The sequence below is a fragment of the Amblyraja radiata genome, chromosome 2 (genome assembly GCF_010909765.2).
Source record: "Amblyraja radiata isolate CabotCenter1 chromosome 2, sAmbRad1.1.pri, whole genome shotgun sequence".
Classification (NCBI taxonomy): Eukaryota; Metazoa; Chordata; class Chondrichthyes; order Rajiformes; family Rajidae; genus Amblyraja; species Amblyraja radiata.
Window position 1 is genome coordinate 87,646,382 of NC_045957.1, and position 20,507 is coordinate 87,666,888.

Genomic DNA, 20,507 nt, shown 5'->3' on the forward strand with positions numbered 1-20,507 from the left:
TGTTGTCATCCGCATTCTTCACGATCCACCAATCACTATGTCAGAAGCAAAGCTGGAAAGATGACTGTTCTGTCTAAATCTAAATCATTAATAAATAACCAATTAATTGAAGCCCCAGCATGGATCCTAGTGGGATATCACGTATCACTTCCTTCCAATTTAAATGCATAACTATTAGATGTTTTATACACTTAACCAGGCCTTTAGAGCAATACAGTATGGAAACAAGCCCTTCGGCCCAACTGAACAAGATGTTCGTCAAAGTTCATGCAATTGGCCAGAGTTTAGGACCCATATCGCTCTAAATGTTTCCTATCCATGTAACTATCCAAAAGGCTTGTATTTGATAAAATCTCCCATGAAAGCTGATCTAGAACATTAAATGCGTGGAATTAACTGCAACATGGTCATATAGATTCAGAACAGGTTTAGTGATGGAAAGAGAGGGTTGTGGTGGAAGACATTATTCAGGCAGGAGGTCAGTGGGCAGCAGAGTTTTGCAGGGATCTGTGCTGGGACTTCTGCTGTTTGCTGATATAAATGACTTGGATATAAACAAAGTTAGTAAGTTTGCAGATGATAGTAATGCTGGGAGCGCAGACTGTGAGGAAGGCTATCAAATTTTACAGCAGGATATAGATCAGCTACAGAAACGGCTAGCGAAATGACAGATGGAGTTTAATCCAAGGAAGTGTGAGATGTTGCACTTTGGGAGGTCAATTGTCAGGGGAAAATATACAATTAATGGCATGACCCTTAATAGTATTGATGGGTTTTGGGCTCCAAATCCATAACTTTGCAATAATTCAGACACTTCAACAATAGTCAATCAATAAGATGGTTTGACTCCTAAAGTTGCCAGACCCAACCCTGACCTAATCTGCATTATCACTTGGATAAAATGTATTAACAGATAAACCTTTCTCAATTATAATGATATTAACCATTTTTGAGTTCGAAAGCAAAATACTGATGATGTTGGAAATCTGAAACAAAGTCTAATGTAAGGTTGCTCTTTCCTCAGGTGCCACCTGTTTTGCAGAATATTTCCAACAACTTTTCTTTAGTTTTTGCCATGCCCTAATGTTAATTTATCATTTTGTTCCTCCAGGCTGTTGTTAAGGAATCACTCTCAAGCCTAACATTTCAGCCAAGAAGGGGTTACCATGTTGCTGTTGGTGAAAACCTAACATTAGAATTGGAACTGTTTACTACAATTCGCCAATTATTAGTCTTTGACATTACATTTGAAACAGGAATGACTCATCGCCATACACTGAGTGACCATTCACCAGCAGTTTGAAAGGCGATCTCATCTGCAACTGATGGAAGACTATGGCTTTCAGAATTGCACTTTGCGCATTCAGATCTTCCATACATACACGTTTGTTGGTGCTTACAACATTTCCATTGGCCTGTATAATGGTCTGGATGTTGTTAATGCAGCACTAGCAGAGCTCATACAGGTTTATGATCCCATAACCAAAATTGATTTATTTCTATGGGATAAAGTATTGCCTTCAAAAACAAATCTTACTTTTCGGGTTGTAAGTATAGTCAGTAAGATAGGTTCACATTGTGTTTGGACTATTCAGAAAGATAACAGTACAGTAAGTAGAAGAATGACCGCTGATTGGCTTCTCCAGCACACATTTGATGCACCAGGAATCTACGTGTTAAACGTGACAGCTTCTAATCCGATCAGCAATGCTTCGTTTAGTACAACTATTGAAGTCCAGGATGCAGTTGAAGGCCTCTCAGTGTCCAGCTCTAGTCCCAGATACTTACCAACGGGTTCCACAATCATTCTTCATGCTCATGTAGTCCAAGGAACCAACATTACATACACATGGACTTTTACTTCAAACTCTACAAATGTACATACAAATACACCTCATGTGATGTATTCCTACTCAGAGCCAGGAGTTTACTTGGCCAGTGCATCAGCAAGAAACAAGTTAAGTGAAACAACTGGAAATGCCATCCAGTTTACAGTGCAAGATGTTGTGGGAGATATTACAACTAGCATTCCCAACATAATTACAGTCAACCAAACAGTAATTATCTCTATTTGTGTGACCTCTGGTACACATCTGACTCTTGAAATATTTGTAAATGATTCCACTGTGTTTAACACGAGCAGTTATGTGGCAGAGAGTTCGCTGGATTTGCCATTTACCTTCAATCAAATTGGGGAATTACAGATGTTGCTTCAAGTCACAAACCTAATCTCTTCAAACAATGTTACATTAACAACGTTGGTCGTAAAAGAAATTCACATTATCTCTATAGAAATACAACAACAACCTATTGTAGAAGAAGATGTCATTCTTATTGCAAAGGTTAATGGTGAGTCTTAATAAAATATTAAAATTGACTGTTGTTCAGTATTAAGTGAAGATTACAATTGTTACCTAAGTCTATGACACTTCCCATCCTAAAATTTACATAAACTTGGAATGGTTTTAATCAGTTGTCAAGATATGTAAGATGTAGTTGTGACGAACAATATTTGTTACCTGAATGATCAACGGTATTGCTTTACATTGGAGCTGCTTTTTGAAACATGTTCTAGCCCTGCTTATTGACAGTGAGTTCATGCATAACTATTTCTAGGTGTTATACCCATGACCAGAATCCAAATAAAATGAAACTAATTGAATTAACTGTAATTATCAATTTGCCAACGCCAGTCCTTTGGGTTTTTTAATGCTCCCAGACTTGCTGATCCTTCGGTACTGCAACATTTTGTAGTCTTGTTTTTCATTTAAATATTTTTTTCTTCCTTCCAAAGTGGAGTACCGCACATTTCCCACTTTATACCCCAACTGCCAACTTGTTGCCTACTCATTTAATCTCACCCACTGTATATGCTGCTGCAAATTCTTTGCATTCTCCTCCAAACGTACTTATCCACCCATCTTTGTAAGATCAGCAGATTTTCCTTCAGGACACTTGGTCCTTTCATCCAACTCATTCATTTACATTGAGTCTCCAGCACTGATTACTGTGGTACCCCACAAATTACTGTTTGCCAATCCAAAAATGACCCATTTTCCTAACTCACCTTCCAAATGTTATTTGAATTGCAAAATAACATTGTTTTAAGCTATCTGCAATGCTTCATTTAGTAAAATTATAGAGCGCATATTACAATCATCAACTCCAAGATTGTTTAGTTCAATAGATTTTATATTTCAGTTTCCTACTGAAAACCTAACGGAGTTGCAAATCTAGTCATCTTTCAAAATGGCCTTATCTCGGAAATTGCAAATTGAAAAAAATAATAATTTTGGTGGAAGCATTGTTAGTGATATAAAATTTGAATGTGTTTAAATGCATGTTGTGACAGAACATTTTCTATTTTCAGAATACTTGTGGAGAAACAGAGCATATATATACAAATGGACTTTGTTTGACAATCAGACTGTGACAACTGGAAGCCCGGTTATAATGTACAGGTGTAAAAAAGCTGGCCTTCAGAAGGTTGCTCTATCTGTTTCCAATCTGGCATCAGAAACTTCGAGTGAGCTTGTGCTAAATGTTTCCAAACAGACTCATGGTCCGCGACTCATTCATTTGGCCAACACGGCAGCTGGACAGGCCGTAATCTTTAAATTCAAGGTAGCATTTTTACAATTGTAGCATTATAATGTTTAGTAGCAACATTGTGGAAACGGAAAATTTGATTGTTCCATGCTCAAAATGCAGCAAGTTTTCCATTTGTTCCTTCAAAACTGCATAAGATCTGCAAAAGAGAACTATAACAATCTTTTCCATCCAAGAACCAGAAATATTCTAAATGTTATATTTTCTGCACATTGGATTGTCAACTTTGAATATATTTCATAAGGTTTTATCTTGTAGCACCCTGCAACTTATCCTCAATCAAATAGGAGAATTGCAGTCAGAGCTTCAGGTTACAAACCTCATCTCTTCAAACAATGTTACATTAACAGCTTTGGTGGTTAAAGAAATTCATATCATTTCAATAGACAATAGGTGCAGGAGTAGGCCATTCAGCCCTTCGAGCCAGTACCGCCATTCAATGTGATCATGGCTGACCATCCACAATCAGTACCTCGTTCCTGCCTTCTCCCCATATCCCCTGACTCCATTATCTTTAAGAGCCCTATCTAGCTCTCTCTTGAAAGTAGCCAGAGAACCAGCCTCCACTGCCCTCTGAGGCAGAGAATTCCACAGACTCACAACTCTCTGTGTGAAAAAGTGTTTCCTCGTCTACGTTCAAAATGGCTTACCCCTTATTCTTAAACTGTGGCCACTGGTTCTGGACTCCCCCAACATCGGGAACATGTTTCCTGCCTCTAGCGTGTCCAAACCCTTAATAATCTTATATGTTTCTATAGAAATACAACTGAAACCCATAAAAGAAAATATCATTCTTATTGCAAAGATTAATGACGATTTTTATTCAGGACTGTGTGAAGATTACAATTGTTACCGTTGTTTATGATATTTCCCATCCTAAAATGTAAATAAGCCTGGATTGGTTGTGATCAGTTATCAAGAAATACAAGCTATGGTAATGAATTTCAATATTTGTTACATGAATGATGAAAGGTGCACTAAAATTGCAGGTTCTAACCCTGTTCATTGAGAGCAAATTGTGTTTTTTCTTATAACCTCGCTCTTCCACTCTTTATTGTTTCAATTGTAACAATATAACACACTTCGCCCCACCCTTGTAATCGGCGGTACATGTACAGTGCACAACCTCCGCAGATAAGTTGGAAAAGAACAGACATCTGTGTCACCCAATAACTGATTTGTGGCAATCGGAAAATTAAAATGAAATTTCTCCTAGGTTGTTTAAAGAACAATAGTCGCTAGACATTGAAGTTTCCAGCATAATCCGAGAGAGATGATAACTCCATATGTTATAAACTTAAAATATTTTTTGGGATGGAATTAAAGTATCACATTTTGCCAATTATAGTAAGCTATTTGCTTAACCATTAAGTTCTCACAGTAAGAAAATGGGGGGAAAAATAGACATCTCAATTTACAATGCGGGGCATGGTAAGTAGGCCTTGTGCAATGCAATCTTGTGGTGAGACATGGCACATGGATATGCAGGCTATGGTGGGATTAGGATCACATGCAGACAGACGAGACTAGTTTAATTTGGCATCATGTTCAGCATGGGCCTTGTGTGCTGAAGGGCTTGTTCCAGTGCTGTATGGTTCTGAGACATAGTTGTACTCTGTGTGAAAATAAAACAAAACTTCCCAAGTAGAGTAACTTGGCAAAACAGATCCCAGAAATACAAGTCGCCCATTCTACAATTGTTTTCCCCAAAATAGAGGAGATCAATTTATGTCTCGTGAAGACAATTTAGTATGTAGGAAGGAACTGCAGATGCTGGTTTAAATCAAAGATAGACACAAAATGCTGGAGTAAATAAGCGGGACAGGCAGCATCTCGGGATCTCCAGAGATGCTGCCTGTCCCGCACAGTTACTCCAGCATTTTGTGTCCATCTAAGGCAATTTAGTAAATTGGAAGGAATACATGCAAATCACAATTTTACCAAGAAAGAGAGTTTGATTGGAGGGCAGGGTAATGGGGCAAGTGTTGGATCTCCTGAGATTGCACAGAAAGACTCCATGGAAATGGGAGTGAGTGATTCTTGATATTGGATCTAGCATTGTTTGCAAGGCCAACATCTACTGGTATGTGTTGGCCAGGAGAATTCTTTCCTTTGTCCAAGTGAGGGCGTGAGAGGAAAGATGTTGAAATATATAGGCTCTGTCCACTATGGTTGAGGGAGAGCCATGTTTCAGGAAGAAGGAATAGTTACATGATTGGAATAAAAGCAGTAGAGATGGAGAAACTAGGAGTCCTTTAATGGGGCAGGAAGGGTGGGAGGAAGTATAGTCTCAATAACTGTGGGTTTGCAATGAATTCTTTTGGCTGGTCTGTCTGCTGAGAAGGAGATGGGCAGATCCAAAAAAGGAAGATAAATAAAATTGGTATTTTATCTTGAAAATAAAGCCCTTATCACAAAGAAAGTGAATCTAAACCAAAGCTGAAAGAGATTTGTGATCAGAAAGTATTTCTGCCTCTTCATGCTCATATTTTCTTCCTTCACCACTTACCATTTGTTTCTATATCCTTCCCATTTACTCCTGTTTCTCTGCCTCATTATCTCCACATTCCCTAACCATTCTTTCTTCTTTTCCTTGGACATTGTCAGTTACCCCTGTACTTTCTTTCTTTTCCAGTCATCTGCTGCATTCTTTTTTCTTTTCAAACTTGCCTTTGTTCCTCTACTTTTGTTTCTTCTCCCTCCCATTCTGATAATGGATGCATGGTAGATATTTTCAATTTGGTCACGTTTTTGAATCTTCAGCTGAATTTTGCCTCAATCATATTTATTTTTCTTTCTATAGTCATCAGTCTCTTACCTTGACGTTCCTATTATATTTCCTTAAATAACTTAAACTCTCTTCTCACAGAATATTTCGCTCGACGTGGATGAAGCTGTTATCCTGTTTGGTGATGGGACTACAACAAACATTTCAACTTCCAATTGTAGTAGGTACAGAAGTACCATTTTCACATTTAATAAGAAACAGAAGGAAAACATTGGAAGAATGCAGACAAGAAAATAATAAGTGATGGATACAGATTCATCCAGGAATAGCTGAGTATATGCTAGAGGTGTAGCTGCAGTGCCGGATTTACCTATAGGCTTGGCAGGCTGAAGCCGAAGGCCTCAAAATCTAGGGGGCCTCCGGCCAAGGTGTATAATATTTTTGACACTGTCATAGGCCTTTCTTACATATGCTGTCACAATGCACTGTAGTCTCTAAACAACCATTCAGTAATTTTCCTTGCCCTCCATTTCAGAATAATACTGTTTTAAGCCGATAACTCAACACTAGCACTGGCAATAAATAAATGCTTTAAAAGTGCCGCTTTCCAGCCCCTTATTGCATCGGCCACGCTCGGCTGCACATCGGTCAATCTGGTGGCACCGGGGGTCAGGTAAACTTTCACACGTGCTCCAGTAAGCAGCGATGGCGGGTGCAGGGAACATATTTGGATACTTGCAGCCTTCAAAAGTCAAAACTCAGGGGTAAGTAGGAAAGTGCAAAGATATTTGAACTAGGAAGTTGGCCAGGAGCTGATAATCATTGCTAGAAACCTACTGTGTAGTGCTGTGGCTGCCACTGTCAGGTTAGTAATAAAACTAAGATTATTTGTAGCATCTTTATTAACGATAGGAAAAAGCATACTCGTTTGTAAACGGTTTTTGGAAGCAGATGTGATTCAGATTTGATTCAGATTTTGAAATATAATTGTCAATAAGGAACAATTCTTTAAGAAATATTTCCCAAATATTATACAGAAATTCCTGCTTATTCCACAAAATGTTTACGAAGTTCGGTTATAGCACAAGCTTTTCACAGTGTTAATTTTAACATTTATGCATTTTTTTTCAATCGCTACAGTATTTAACAATAACATTTTATGTCCTTCAGAGAAGGAATTGCGAATTGCGGAATTTTAAACACCCGTCATCATCCTTGGCTTTACTCAAATTATTTAAAACACTCTTCCATCTTCCTCTAGTCGTGGGGGTGGGGATTGGGAGGGGCCTCACAAGTGGAATAGCCTAGGGCGAAGAGAGGCCCTAGGCCGATCTGAATCCAGCATTGTGTAGCTGTACAATATAGCTTCCGTTTTATCATGGTTGAATATTATCATCTGTTTGGTTTCAATTTGTTAACAGATAATGAGTATCTTGTTTTTCAACCTATGGTTTGCTTTGTTATACAATAATTTTAATTTGAAAAGACAACCGAGGATGATTATTTTAGGGCAATTATGGTTTACGAGATTCTTAGTTACATTGATGTGGCTCCGAACATGTTCATAAATGTTCCTTCAAAAACACCATTGCATAGCTCTTGAGACTAGAAATCCTAGGCCAAACTGGTGATGAAACTAGATGCATCTTTCATCTTCATTATTAGCCTAAAATTGATCAAGCTCTTCACTGGTACATTTTTTATTTTTCAAATTCTAGGCAGCTGAAAATTCTGGCCTTGCTAATAGGCATCAAATCTCATTGCAATACTAAATCCTTATGGCAGCCTCTCACAGTTCATGAATCACTTTTGCACAATATCACCCCATAGCTTTGTGCAACACTTCTATTTCCAACTGTCTCTTAATTATCCCATGAATGTCAGAGGCTTGGGCAACTGGCAGCAATCTCTCCACTTCTCCACAGCTTTATATCCAGTTTTCCTTTCAACACTCTTGAGAAGCCTTCTTTGATTGCTCAATCACATCTCTTAAGTGCTATTTGTGTCAACATCTATTCTCTCAGGTCTTTATCAAATACTTGACATATTTAAGTATTTAGGCAGTAGCTGTTGTTTAGATAAACTGTATTTTACGTTTAATATCTGCCAAAAAATCTTCTAGGGTTCCCACTTTTGATTGTTAGCGATTCATCACAATTGAAAATTATGCATATGGCTGTCACAGAATAAAGTTTAACACATGGATAACACAAGGTTATATGCTGATATGTAGTGCAAGAGAATTTAAAAAAAAATGTTTTCAGCAGTAAATCTGTTAAATTGTTGTAAAAATGTACTATTTTGTAAATACAAATCATGGTGCGTTCACTTACTTCTTGCACATTGTATAATTGTACATTCAACATGCTTCTGAAGGAGTGATCATTTTTCATATCTGATTGTTAAAAGGATTTTATAGAATAATACGACATAATTAGCCAGAATATTAAGGTCACATATACATTATTCTGGAAATTCTGTAATTATTAACGTCCTCAATTTACTTGTTCTGTTTTTGCTGACAAAAATATTTTATAGTTTCAGCATCAACCACACTTACTCATTTGCTGGAATATACAGTGTTGTTGCCTTCTTCAGTAACAATCTTGTTACACTGTCTTCAACCATTGTAACTCAGGATGTTATTGAAGACCTCCGCCTTACTGGTCCAAAATTCTTGAGCCTATCTACAAGGTAAACTCAGATCAGCACTTAGAATAACCTACGTTACTGCAAAGTACATCTATGAATTACTCCCATGGTAAATATAAAATGACATTTATTAAACCTTGAACCTGTGCTTCTTTGGACTTGTATTCGGCTTAGCCCATCTCAAATAATTTAAATCTGCAAAGTATATATTTTTAATTGTGGTATTCACAAAATGCTGGAGTAACTCAGCGGGACAGGCAACATTTCTGGAGAAGGAATGGGTGACATTTTGGGTCGAGACCCTTCTTCAGATCAGTTTAATTGTGGTGTTGCACCAGATAATCTCAATTTATGGTGGAAAGGGTGCTCTTGGTAACAATATCAGATGAAAACATATCAACTGTCAATGGCTGAAATCATCATAGTATCTTTGATCTGATAATGAGCTCATGCCAGATTGCGGTCGTTTGGACCTAGGTAGTGGTGCAGGAGGAAATTAATGGGCAGTTGGTGCCTCTCCTTTGCTTACATGGGATGTTGGTGGGAGAAAGGACAGAAAATAAAGCAGTTCACTCCTTGAGGCAGCATGACTAAGACAACAATCAGACAACAATCAGCCAAGTAGAATGTGTGCCACAGAAACAAATGCCAAAACCAGGCAAGTAGAAGGTCATCCTTTACACTCCACACAGACGATAGAAAAGCATTGTGGATTTCAAAACACAGTGTACATGGCTGATCTAGCTAAGATTTTGGTCAATGATGAGCCCCCATATGTTGATGTTAAGGAACCCAGGGACGGTAGTGTTACTGTATGCGGAAGGTAAGCAATGAAAGTTACTGCATTACTGTAGGTATGTTGCAAAGCCTACCTGAAGCGTCGTTGAAGATCTGCCGCTGAGGTTGTGCGCGATTTTGGCGCCGTTTAGAGGGGGCGGGTTTAAAACGCGATTTTCTCTAAGCTGTTCCAATCGAAAATGTTCAGCCTAGTTAATTATTAACGAAAAATCGCTGATAGACCCCGTCGCAAAAGCTATTATTAGGTTTAAAGGCCTTGAATAATAGTTATAGTAGTTTAAAAATCAATCTTTAAACCCGCGACCGTCAGCAACCGCAGGGTCTCATAAAGAAAATAGCAGAAGGTAGGTTGTATATTTTTACATTCAAAAGGGCTTCTAAAGATCCTTTTATACAAAATTTAATATTGCGAGTAGCTCAATTTGGGCCCATTATATCGCGCAGTATTTTTCTCGGCATTTGAGGCACAAATCTACCGCAATGTGAACGTTCTAAACCAGCGCGTTCACAGGATCCCACTGGAAAGCTGATTTAAATGGGCATTTATTTACAGCAATTGAACACTGAATTCCTTCCATTTGGCCTATAAATTAATGTAAATGAGATTTAAAAATCATGTTTTATTGTGAATTATTTGTGAATATTATTTGGACATTTAGGCTATTTAAAAATGTTAATCATTTATTAAGAAATGGATAGATGTTTAGATCTAGTAATTGAAGTCTGAAATTAGCTACAATTAGGTAACTAACTAATTATATGCTTTAATTTCAGGTCATCCAAGTAAGATTATTTTATATTTGTTTCAGAATGCTTCAATCTATGATAACTGAAAATTTCATTCAGTTCTCTTAATTTTTAAGAAAGTTATGGGCTTTTGACTGTTCACGATCACAACTTTTTTGTTATGTCCATAGAAAATCAATAGGGAACAAGATGCTCATTTCCGAGTATGAAATTGGCCATAACTTTTTAAATACTTGAGATATGAAAGTGAATTAGATGTCAAATTAAACTTATTTTTATGCTTTATCTGATGGGATAAATTACAGACTTGATTTTTAAAATCTCAAAATTTTGTAACATTGCTAATTACTGTGCTCTTGTGTTCCCTGGATATTACTCATTACATATCTATCCATGCCTGAAAGCAGCAATGCAGTTTGAGTATTGATCCATTGAGGCAAGGACTGTTTCATTTCATGGGATGATGTTCCAGGATTTAGACCCAGCAAGTTGGAAATATATCACCATTCGTTCACCAGTGCTAAATCTAAATTTTAGACCTTCATGCCTACCAGTACAGTGAGTGTGCGGCACCTACCAGAAAAACTGTAGTAATTCAAGAAAGCAGCACATCACCACTTTCAACTGGGCAATTAACAATTGCTATTAAATGCTGGCCGTGAAAATACTCATATTCCATAAATTAATAAAATTGACGTAGATCCATTTCATGGGGCTAGGGCCAAATTTTCATGCTTTATATATGTACTCTACATTAGCTTGTATGAATTCTGCTCCTGAAACCACTGTCATGCATTCAAACCGTTCTAAATTATTTTAGCATCCAATCTTACTGCCAATAAAGAAATGTCACCTGTTTGTTCAAATGGGGAGAAATTATCCTCCATTGGTCAATGGAGGCAATAGATGTGGTGTCTTTGGGGTTTCAGAAGACTTTTGATAGTCCCATTGATGTAGATAGTTCCAACCGGCCTTGCTTGTTTCAATCTGTCTTCTCTAAATCTACCTCCATCTTTTTATTTCAATAGCCCACTTCAGCCTTCTGTTGTAAAATGGACTGCAAAACTTACAAGTGGATCAAACTATATCTTTCTGTGGCTTTACTCAGACGGCAAAATGAATCATACTGTCGTAGGTCCAAACCAGGTATGATGTAACTGTACTTATGAAATGCTGACATGGTACTATAAATGATCAAGGTGTAAGATTGATTTTCAGTTCATTGGGTGCCTAACCTTGCCATTTAGGCAGATATCCTTTGAACAAGGTTAATATTTGTGATGAGGCAGAAACTTTTAAGGTGTTCAGGTCACATTGGACCAGGTCAGAGATACCACAAAGACTTGAAATGGACTAACTGCAGCTAGTCTGCCTGGGATCAGGCATGTCATTGGAATCTGGAGGAATACTGGAATGCTAGAAATAGGTTAAATGTAAGAAATCTACCATTGATCCTGAATCAGTAAAGTGTTTGGTGGGATTGAGCAATTACTGACGGAACATCTAATGGAGAGATTGTGACTACTGTAACAAATAGCAATCCAGATTAATGAATGCAGCATTCAAATTTAGTACCTCACTCTCCTCAGTATGATTTGTTCATCTCTGCTGAGTGTTAATAACTAAATTAAGCACAGTTTGTATTTCTACGTAGATCATCCCTTAATTTAAAAAAATTACTGTATTTATTATACTCGGTTTTAGTGTAAATGTTTTGTGTTAATAATGAAAGAAGAATATGTCAACATAAATGCATAATTCTCTTAACAACACAAAGAAAACATTTTTTTCTGGATGTAAACAATATCCATTCATAACCATTTTGTGAGCATAACATAAAGGGATGCTATGAATAATCAGAATTTTAAAAATATTTAAATTACTTTCCCTGCTGGTTGAAGGAATCTGTTTTTGTTGAAGATCCCACAATACTCAGCAGTTATATTTTGGATCATCATGCAGCAATCAAAATATTTGATTGCAACTTAATCTTTGTAACCATTGAATAGTTCAGATCTGCAGTAACATTCAGTCAAATTACAGCTATCCATGAGGTTGCAAAGTGCAGATCAATCACCAAATGTAACTAATCTTAAGTGATCGTTATATGTTACATTGTCAAAATACAACCAGGCACATTAAAAAATACTGTAAGAGAATGCTTGAAATGGGATTGGTCAAAAACACTGGGTTTATAATAGAGAAATCAGAACTTCATAACTGAGATCAAGAGAAATATCCCACCCAGGAGTTGGTGAACCTGTGGAATTCTCTATCAAAGAAAGCTGTGGCGATAAAGCATTTTAGAATGAAGTGGACATTTTTCTTAATGCTAATGACATTTTTGTGAGATTTAGAAATAGATAAAAGAGGCAATAGATGTGGTGTATTTGGGGTTTCAGAAGACTTTTGATAGAGTCCCATCCTGAAGTGCAAAATTAAAACACATCAAGTTAGGAGTAATACACCAACCAGGACTATAAATTGGGTAATGATCAAGGAAAGTAAGTAGGATTACCATCTATTTTAGGCCTATCATTATACCTATGTCTCTTAGGCATATTGGTCGACAAGTGGAGAATAGCAGGCTGTTAAAGGGATCAAGGCAAAGAGTTGCAAAAAAGGTTTTTTTTTCTGGTTGGCCGCCAGTGACTAGCTGAGTTCCACAGGGTTCAGTGCTGGTGCCACTGCTCTTCACCTTGTATATTAATGATCTGGATGAGGGGATTGAAGACTTTGTGGCCAATTTTGCAAATTATACGAAAGTAGGTGGAGGGGCAGGCAGTGTAGAGGCAGCAGGGAATCTGCAGAAAGATAGGTACACAAAATTGCTGGAGGAACTCAGCGGGTGCAGCAGCATCTATGGAGCGAAGGAAATAGGCGACGTTTCGGGCCGAAACCCTCCACTGCAGAAAGATAGGTTGGGAGAGTGGACAGAAAAGTAGCAGATGGAATATAGTGTAGCAAAGTGTGGAGTCATGCATTTTATAGTAGGAATAAAGGCATAAGCGCCTTGAGTATTAGAAAGGCGCTATATAAATCCCATCCATTATTATTATTATAGATTATTTTCTAAATGGGGAAAGAATCCAGAAATCGGAGGTGCAAAGAGACTTGGGAGTGCTGGTGTAGGATTCCCAAAAAGTTAAACTGCAAGTTGAATCGGTAGTAAAGAAAGCAAATGCAATGCTAGCATTTATTTCGAGAGGGCTTATATACACAAACAGGGATGTTATTCTGAGGCTCTATAAGGTGCTGGTTAGGGCATTTGGAGTATTATGAGCAATTTTGGGGAACGATATCTAAGAAAGGACGTGTTGGCTCTGGAGAAGGTCCAGAGGAGGTTTACAATAATGATCCCAGGAGTAGGTTAACATATGATGAGTTTTTGATAGCACTGGGCCAGTACTCGCTGAAATTTAGAAGAATGAGGCGGGGGGCTCAATGAAATACAGAATAGTGAAAGGCTTGGATAGAGTGGATGTGGAGAGGTTGTTTCCACTAGTGGGAGAGTCTAGGATTAGAGGTCATAGCCACAGAATTAAAGGATGTTCTTTTAGGAAGGAGATGAGGAGGAATTTCTTTAGTCAGAGGGTGGTGAATCTGTGGAATTCTTTGCCACAGAAGGCTGTGCAGGCCGTCAGTGGATATAGTTAAGGCAGAGATAGATAGATTATTGATTAGTGCGGTTGTCAGAGGCTATGGAGAGAAGGCAGGAGAATGGAGTTAGGAGGGATTGATAGAGCAACCATAATTGAATGTCAGAGTATGGGCTGAATGGCCTAGTTCTGCTCCTATCACTTATGATCATTGTTTGGTCCCCATATATTTACATTATACATTGGTGATTTGGGTGAGGGAACAAAATTGAATATCTACAGGTTTGCAGATAGCACAAAGTGGGAGGGGAATGTTAGCTGTTCAAGAAGGAACTGCAGATGCTGGAAGATCGAAGGTACACAAAATGCTGGAGAAACTCAGCGGGTGCAGCAGCATCTATGGAGCGAAGGAAATAGGCGACGTTTCGGGCCGAAACCCTTCTTCAGACTGATAGGGGGTGGGGGGGGGAGAAGGAAAGAAAAAGGGAGGAGGAGGAGCCCGAGGGCGGGGGGATGGGAGGAGACAGCTCGAGGGTTAAGGAAGAGGAGGAGACAGCAAGGGCTAGCAAAACTGGGAGAATTCAACGTTCATGCCATCGGGACGCAAACAACCAGGCGGAATATGAGGTGCTGTTCCTCCAATTTCTGGTGTTGATCACTCTGGCAATGGAGGAGACCCAGGACAGAGAGGTCGGATTGGGAATGGGAGGGGGAGTTGAAGTGCTGAGCCACCGGGAGTTCAGGTAGGTTATTGCGGACTGAGCGGAGGTGTTCGGCGAAATGATCGCCCAACCTCCGCTTAGTCTCCCCGATGTAAATCAGCTGGCATCTAGAGCAGCGGATGCAGTAGATGAGGTTGGAGGAGATGCAGGTGAACCTTTGTCGCACCTGGAACGACTGCTTGGGTCCTTGAATGGAGTCGAGGGGAGAGGAGAAGGGACAGGTGTTGCATTTCTTGCGGTAGCAACGGAAAGTGCCCGGGGAGGGGGTGGTACGGGAGGGAAGGGAAGAATTGACAAGGGAGTTGCGGAGGGAGCGGTCTTTGCGGAAGGCAGACATTGGGGGGGGGGGGATGGGAAGATGTGGCGAGTGGTGTGGTCACGTTGGAGGTGGCGGAAGTGGCGGAGGATTATGTGTTGTATTTGCCGGCTGGTGGGGTGAAAGGTGAGGACTAGGTGGACTCTACCCTTGTTGCGAGTGCGGGGATGGGGAGAGAGAGCAGTGTTGCGGGGTATGGATGAGACCCTGGTGCGGATGTTAGCTGTCAGGTGAATGCAAGGAAGTTCCAGTGTGAATTGAGCAAATTCAGATACATAATACATGTAATTTAATATGGATATATGCGATATCTACTTTAGTTCAACAAAACATAAAAAATAATTATTATCTAAATGGTAATAGATCAAGAGAAGGGAAGTTGTAATGAGACCTGGATGTCCTTGTACATCAGGCACTGAAGAGAAGCATTCACGGTACGGCAAGCAGTTAGGAAAGCAAATTAAATATTGGTTTTCATTTGTAAGAGGGTTTAGTTGCAAGAGCAAGAATGCCTTGCCGTAGGAGTGCAGCCCTTGGCAAATATCCTATCTGGAATTTCTATGCATCTTGATGCAGAGAGGATGTCCAATGGCTAGAAAATCTGAATTAGGGATCAGCTGCAGAATATTATGCGTACAATTTAGAACTGAGATCAGAAGAAATTTCTCACCAAGGGGTTGGTGAGGTGGAATTCTCCACAATTGAAGGCCACAAAGGCAAACATTTTGTAGCAGGAAGTAGTTTTTCTTAATATTAAAGAGATCAAGAATGGATGGTCAGATTAGATAATGCTAAATGGTGGTGCAGGATCAATGAGCAGAATAGCCTCCACTGCTTGTCATTCTGCACTTCCATTAAACTGCAAGGGTAAACCTTACATCACAATTCCACCTGTAAATTATTTGGGATTGCAATGTGTTTTGGATTTATATCTACCGGCAAACAAAAAAAATGATTTATTCTTTTTTTTGGTATACGTTTGTTAGACATTTTTGATGGAACATCCACAATTATAATGTACATTTCATATTTTAACCAGCGTTTAAACTCTTTTCTTCCAGTTAATTATGACGATAAATTCAACTGGTTTAATAACCGTGGAGGTTGCGGCCCAGAATGAAGTGAGTCATGCCAGATCCAGCATGACCACAGTGGCTCAATATCCGATCATGAGCATCGTTGTTACTGTGGTCCGTGTGGCTCTGAACAAGGCCAGTAATATCATGCTGAAAATAAAGCCCAAACAGGACTACATCATTTCAATAGATTATGGCGACAGAACAAATAACCTTTTTGAATCACAGCAACTTAATTCCCAAACCAGTTGCTTGGAGACCCCATATCATTGCTCAAATTTTGTTTTTCAACATATGTACAAAGCTGTTGGTCAATATCTTTTGAATGCCACAGTATCCAATAATATTAGTACAATAGTAGCAGCAGCTGTTGCTGTTGTTGAGGAGCCCATTACTGGTCTTCTGTTGATTCTCAATTCACCTAGAGTGATCAAGTTTAAAGATTACATTAATGTGACAGCATTAGTACAAACAGGCACCGAGGTTACCTTCCAGTGGATCATTTCAGTACCTCATTCGAATCCTTTTACTTTTACGCAAGAGTAAGTATATATTGTTTTATATAATGCTGTACCTGCATTCATATTTGAACTGCAATGTCAATGCATTTAATTATTTTGAATTATCAAAATCATAGAAAATAGGTGCAAGAGGAGGCCATTCGGCCCTTCGAGCCAGCGCCATTCATTGCGATTATGGCTGATCGTCTCCAATCAATAACCCGTGCCTGCCTTCTCCACATATCCCTTGATTCCACTAGCCCCTAGAGCTCTATCTAACTCTCTATTAAATCCATCCAGTGATTTGGCCTCCACTGCCCTCTGTGGCAGGGAATTCCACATATTCACAACTCTGGGTGAAAACGTTTTTTCTCACCTTAGTCTTAAATGGCCTCCCCTTTAAGACTGTGGCCCCTGGTTCTGGACTTGCCCAAAATTGGGAACATTTTTCCTGTATCTAGCTTGTCCAGTCCTTTTATAATTTTATATGTTTCTATAAGATCCCTCCTCATCCTTCTAAATTCCAGTGAATACAAGCCTAATCTTTTAAATCTTTCCTCATATGACAGTCACACCATCCCAGGGATCAATCTCGTGAACCTACGTTGCTCTGCCTCAATCACAAGGATGTCCTTCTTCAAATTAGGAGACCAAAACTGCACACTATACTCCAGATGTGGTCTTACCAGAGCCCTATACAACTGCTGAAGAACCTCTCTACTCCTATACTGAAATCCTCTTGTTATGAAGGCTAACATTCCATTAGCTTTCTTCACTGCCTGCTGTAACTGCACGCCAACTTTCAGTGACCGGTGTACAAGGACACCCAGGTCTCTCTGTACCCTCCCCCTTACCTAACCTAACCCCATTGAGATAATAATCGGCCCCCTTGTTTTTGCTACCAAAGTGGATAACCTCACATTTATCTATATTATACTGCATCTGCCACGCACCTGCCCACTCACTCAACCTGTCCAGGTCACCATGCAACCTCTTAACATCCTCTTCACAGTTCACACTGCCACCCAGCTTTGTCTCTTCCGCAAACTTCCTAATGTTGCTCCTAATTCCCTCTTCCAAATCATTAATATATATGGTAAACAGTTGCGGCCCCAACACCGAGCCTTGCGGCACTCCACTCTCCACTGCCTGCCATTCTGAAAAGGACCTGTTCACTCCTACTCTTTGCTTCCTGATTAACGTGATAGGCAAAAGTATTTTGCACATAACAAGCTGTTTATGATTGCAATAGCCCTTCCACACCGAAGACCCATCAAGCAGAATCTTCGCCTTCCTTGCTATTGATTGCATTGATTGTACATTGATAGCTATTAGCTAGGTCATTTATTTGCAGGTAGTTTGTGTTTGTTATTACCTTATCTAATTTGTTCATCTTTATAAGTGTGCAAACTATATACTGTTTCCAATTATTATAGGCCCCTGTGTCATAAAAGCATAGAAGGTGGTAATTTGCCCCTATATGTCCATGGCAACCAAAAAATATTTATTATATTAATCTGGCTTTCCAGTTCTCAAAGTTTATCTTTTGCTGTTGTGGTACATCAAAAACTCTGCCAGGTATTTTATAGCTATGATGAGATTTCTGCCACAGTTTAACTTTCAGGCATTGAATTCAAGATGTTTGCTTTACATTTAGGTGAACTTGATTCCCACAATTTTCCTCCACTTCAACACCCTCCAGTTATTGACCCCTGACAAGCAGAACTGACCAATCTGGTGCACACTGTTCAACTTATATATGTGGATGAAAAACTCCCCTCAACCGCATGTATTCCCTGCTTCCTCACAAGTAAACTTCTTCCCCGGAGACAATCTGGCAATTTTCTAATGAATCCTGTCTCATGTTATCACATGCTTGACTGAAACTACATTAAGTTCACAGTTGCAAGCTACCTCTTTCTTTAATAGAGTGAAAACCAGTAGTAAATCAGGCTACACAAAATTGCTGGGGAAACTCAGCGGGTGCAGCAGCATCTATGGAGCGAAGGAAATAGGCGACGTTTCGGGCCGAAACCCTTCAAAGTAAATCAGGCTGCTTTGTTGTCCCAATACTTTTCATAAACCTTTCACCAGCAATGCCATAGCTTCCTATGGGCTAACATGCTTCCCCTGGAAATGAAACTAATCTTCAGATCGAATGGGAAACAGTTTACTCTATGGTGACTGCATAAACAGGATTACCCAAGCCTCAGCAATGAATGCAGAGTGCCGATGACTGACATTTGTGGACACTCGTAGGCCAAGCTCTAACACATCGCCAACTAATTCACTGAACCGGACAAAAGGATGTGTCTTGCATAAGATCAGCAAAGCCAAGTCCTCTACCAATCTGCCTCTGCTGCATCACACTCCCTCTGATAACATGGACACTACTCATGTCTTGGGAACAACTTATCAGCTAAGGCAGCTGCGATGACAAAATTCACCACCATATTAAATGTGTCCGCATAGTCCTTGGTCAACTGAGGAAAAGGTCACATTTTACTGCCAGCAGTTTAAAAATGATCACTTTCTTATATTGTTTCACAAATTAGTCTATAGAAGGATCCTGACCTGAAACATTGCTTTTCCATTCCCTCCACAGATGCTCCAGCACTTTGTGTTTTTCTCAAGATTCCTATATCTGCTGTCTCTTACATCATAATTTCACTTTGATGTGTTTGCTGAACAACCTATGGTTGTTCCTGCTTTGTCTGAAGTTTTCTAGTTCCATGTACAGGCACCTCAAGTTTTACACAGGGGTTATGGGTTGAACAGCGCATAAATCAAAAAGCACATAAATTATGCATGCATCAAACCCGAGGTATCTGCACATATTTTTCTGCACTGTTCGGATCATTTTAATGCAGGTGATGTTGAACAATCTGCCTATTTCCCATTAACAGTGTTTCCCTTTCTTCATTTCCCTAATAAGTGAAAATTCTAAATAGTGCTGTGAACTGGATTATATTTTTGGAAGTATCCATACTCCAGGGAGACATTCGTGCAGGTGAAGAACGTTTCCAGGAGATTCATTTAATAATGTTGTGAAATCGTCTGTGAGAGGCTAAAATAATCAAAAATGAACCTTTTTACACCTTGTCCAAGTCACTGAAAATGGGTGGAGACTAATATGATTTGAGTTATAGCCTTCAGATAATTTGAATTAAATATTCACCAGCTTAACTCCTGTGCAATTATTATAGTTTTTATAAGGAACAAGCAAAAACCATAAAATACTAAATGAAATATGGAATAATGTTATACAACGTCCATTAATGTTTCCTGGACATAACAAATGATTACTGCTGGTTCTTGTACTCATTTTTGGTTTCTTCTTACAGGGGCAATCTTATCAGCACGATTAATTACCAAGCACTTGCCGGAGGCAACTACTATGTAAAAGTAATAGTTTCCAGTCCACTGTACAACACTCCTTTCAGCCGATTGCTCCCAGGTCTGATAAAAATAAGAACCCCAATTGTGGGTTTACAAGCTTCATTCCCCTTCAGTAGTAATAGCGCCAAGCTTCTGCTGCAGCCAGATGGCACCTACACCACTCAAATCCTGGGCTTCAGCGTTCATACTTTTGCTGAAGATGTGAAGTTTTCATTTAATTTTGGAGATGGTTCACCACTACTTATTGTCAGTGGAAGACAGAATAGCTTTGATGGCACATTTGCAAACGGACGTCACAGATTTACCAGAGGTGGGTGTGCATTGCTTTTAAACAACCATCACTTCTCTTCCACTATTTTAT

The 20,507-nt window shown here is 39.2% G+C and overlaps 2 protein-coding genes across 2 annotated transcripts in view; both read left to right on the top strand.

Moving 5' to 3' along the window:
• The window catches only part of LOC116991519, a 75,829-nt gene extending 74,496 nt beyond the window's left edge, over nucleotides 1-1,333 (top strand). The window contains exon 8 of the mRNA XM_033050182.1: nucleotides 1,112-1,333. Within this exon, the coding sequence (XP_032906073.1) occupies nucleotides 1,112-1,303 (192 nt within the window). The 3' untranslated portion in view covers nucleotides 1,304-1,333. The remainder of the gene's footprint in view (nucleotides 1-1,111) is intronic.
• The window catches only part of pkd1l1 (polycystin 1 like 1, transient receptor potential channel interacting), a 148,194-nt gene continuing 129,006 nt past the window's right edge, over nucleotides 1,320-20,507 (top strand). The window contains exons 1-7 of the mRNA XM_033039725.1: nucleotides 1,320-2,349; nucleotides 3,371-3,624; nucleotides 6,479-6,561; nucleotides 8,876-9,031; nucleotides 11,563-11,680; nucleotides 16,233-16,789; nucleotides 20,092-20,456. Coding sequence (XP_032895616.1) covers nucleotides 1,326-2,349; nucleotides 3,371-3,624; nucleotides 6,479-6,561; nucleotides 8,876-9,031; nucleotides 11,563-11,680; nucleotides 16,233-16,789; nucleotides 20,092-20,456 — 2,557 coding nt within the window. The 5' untranslated portion in view covers nucleotides 1,320-1,325. The remainder of the gene's footprint in view (nucleotides 2,350-3,370; nucleotides 3,625-6,478; nucleotides 6,562-8,875; nucleotides 9,032-11,562; nucleotides 11,681-16,232; nucleotides 16,790-20,091; nucleotides 20,457-20,507) is intronic.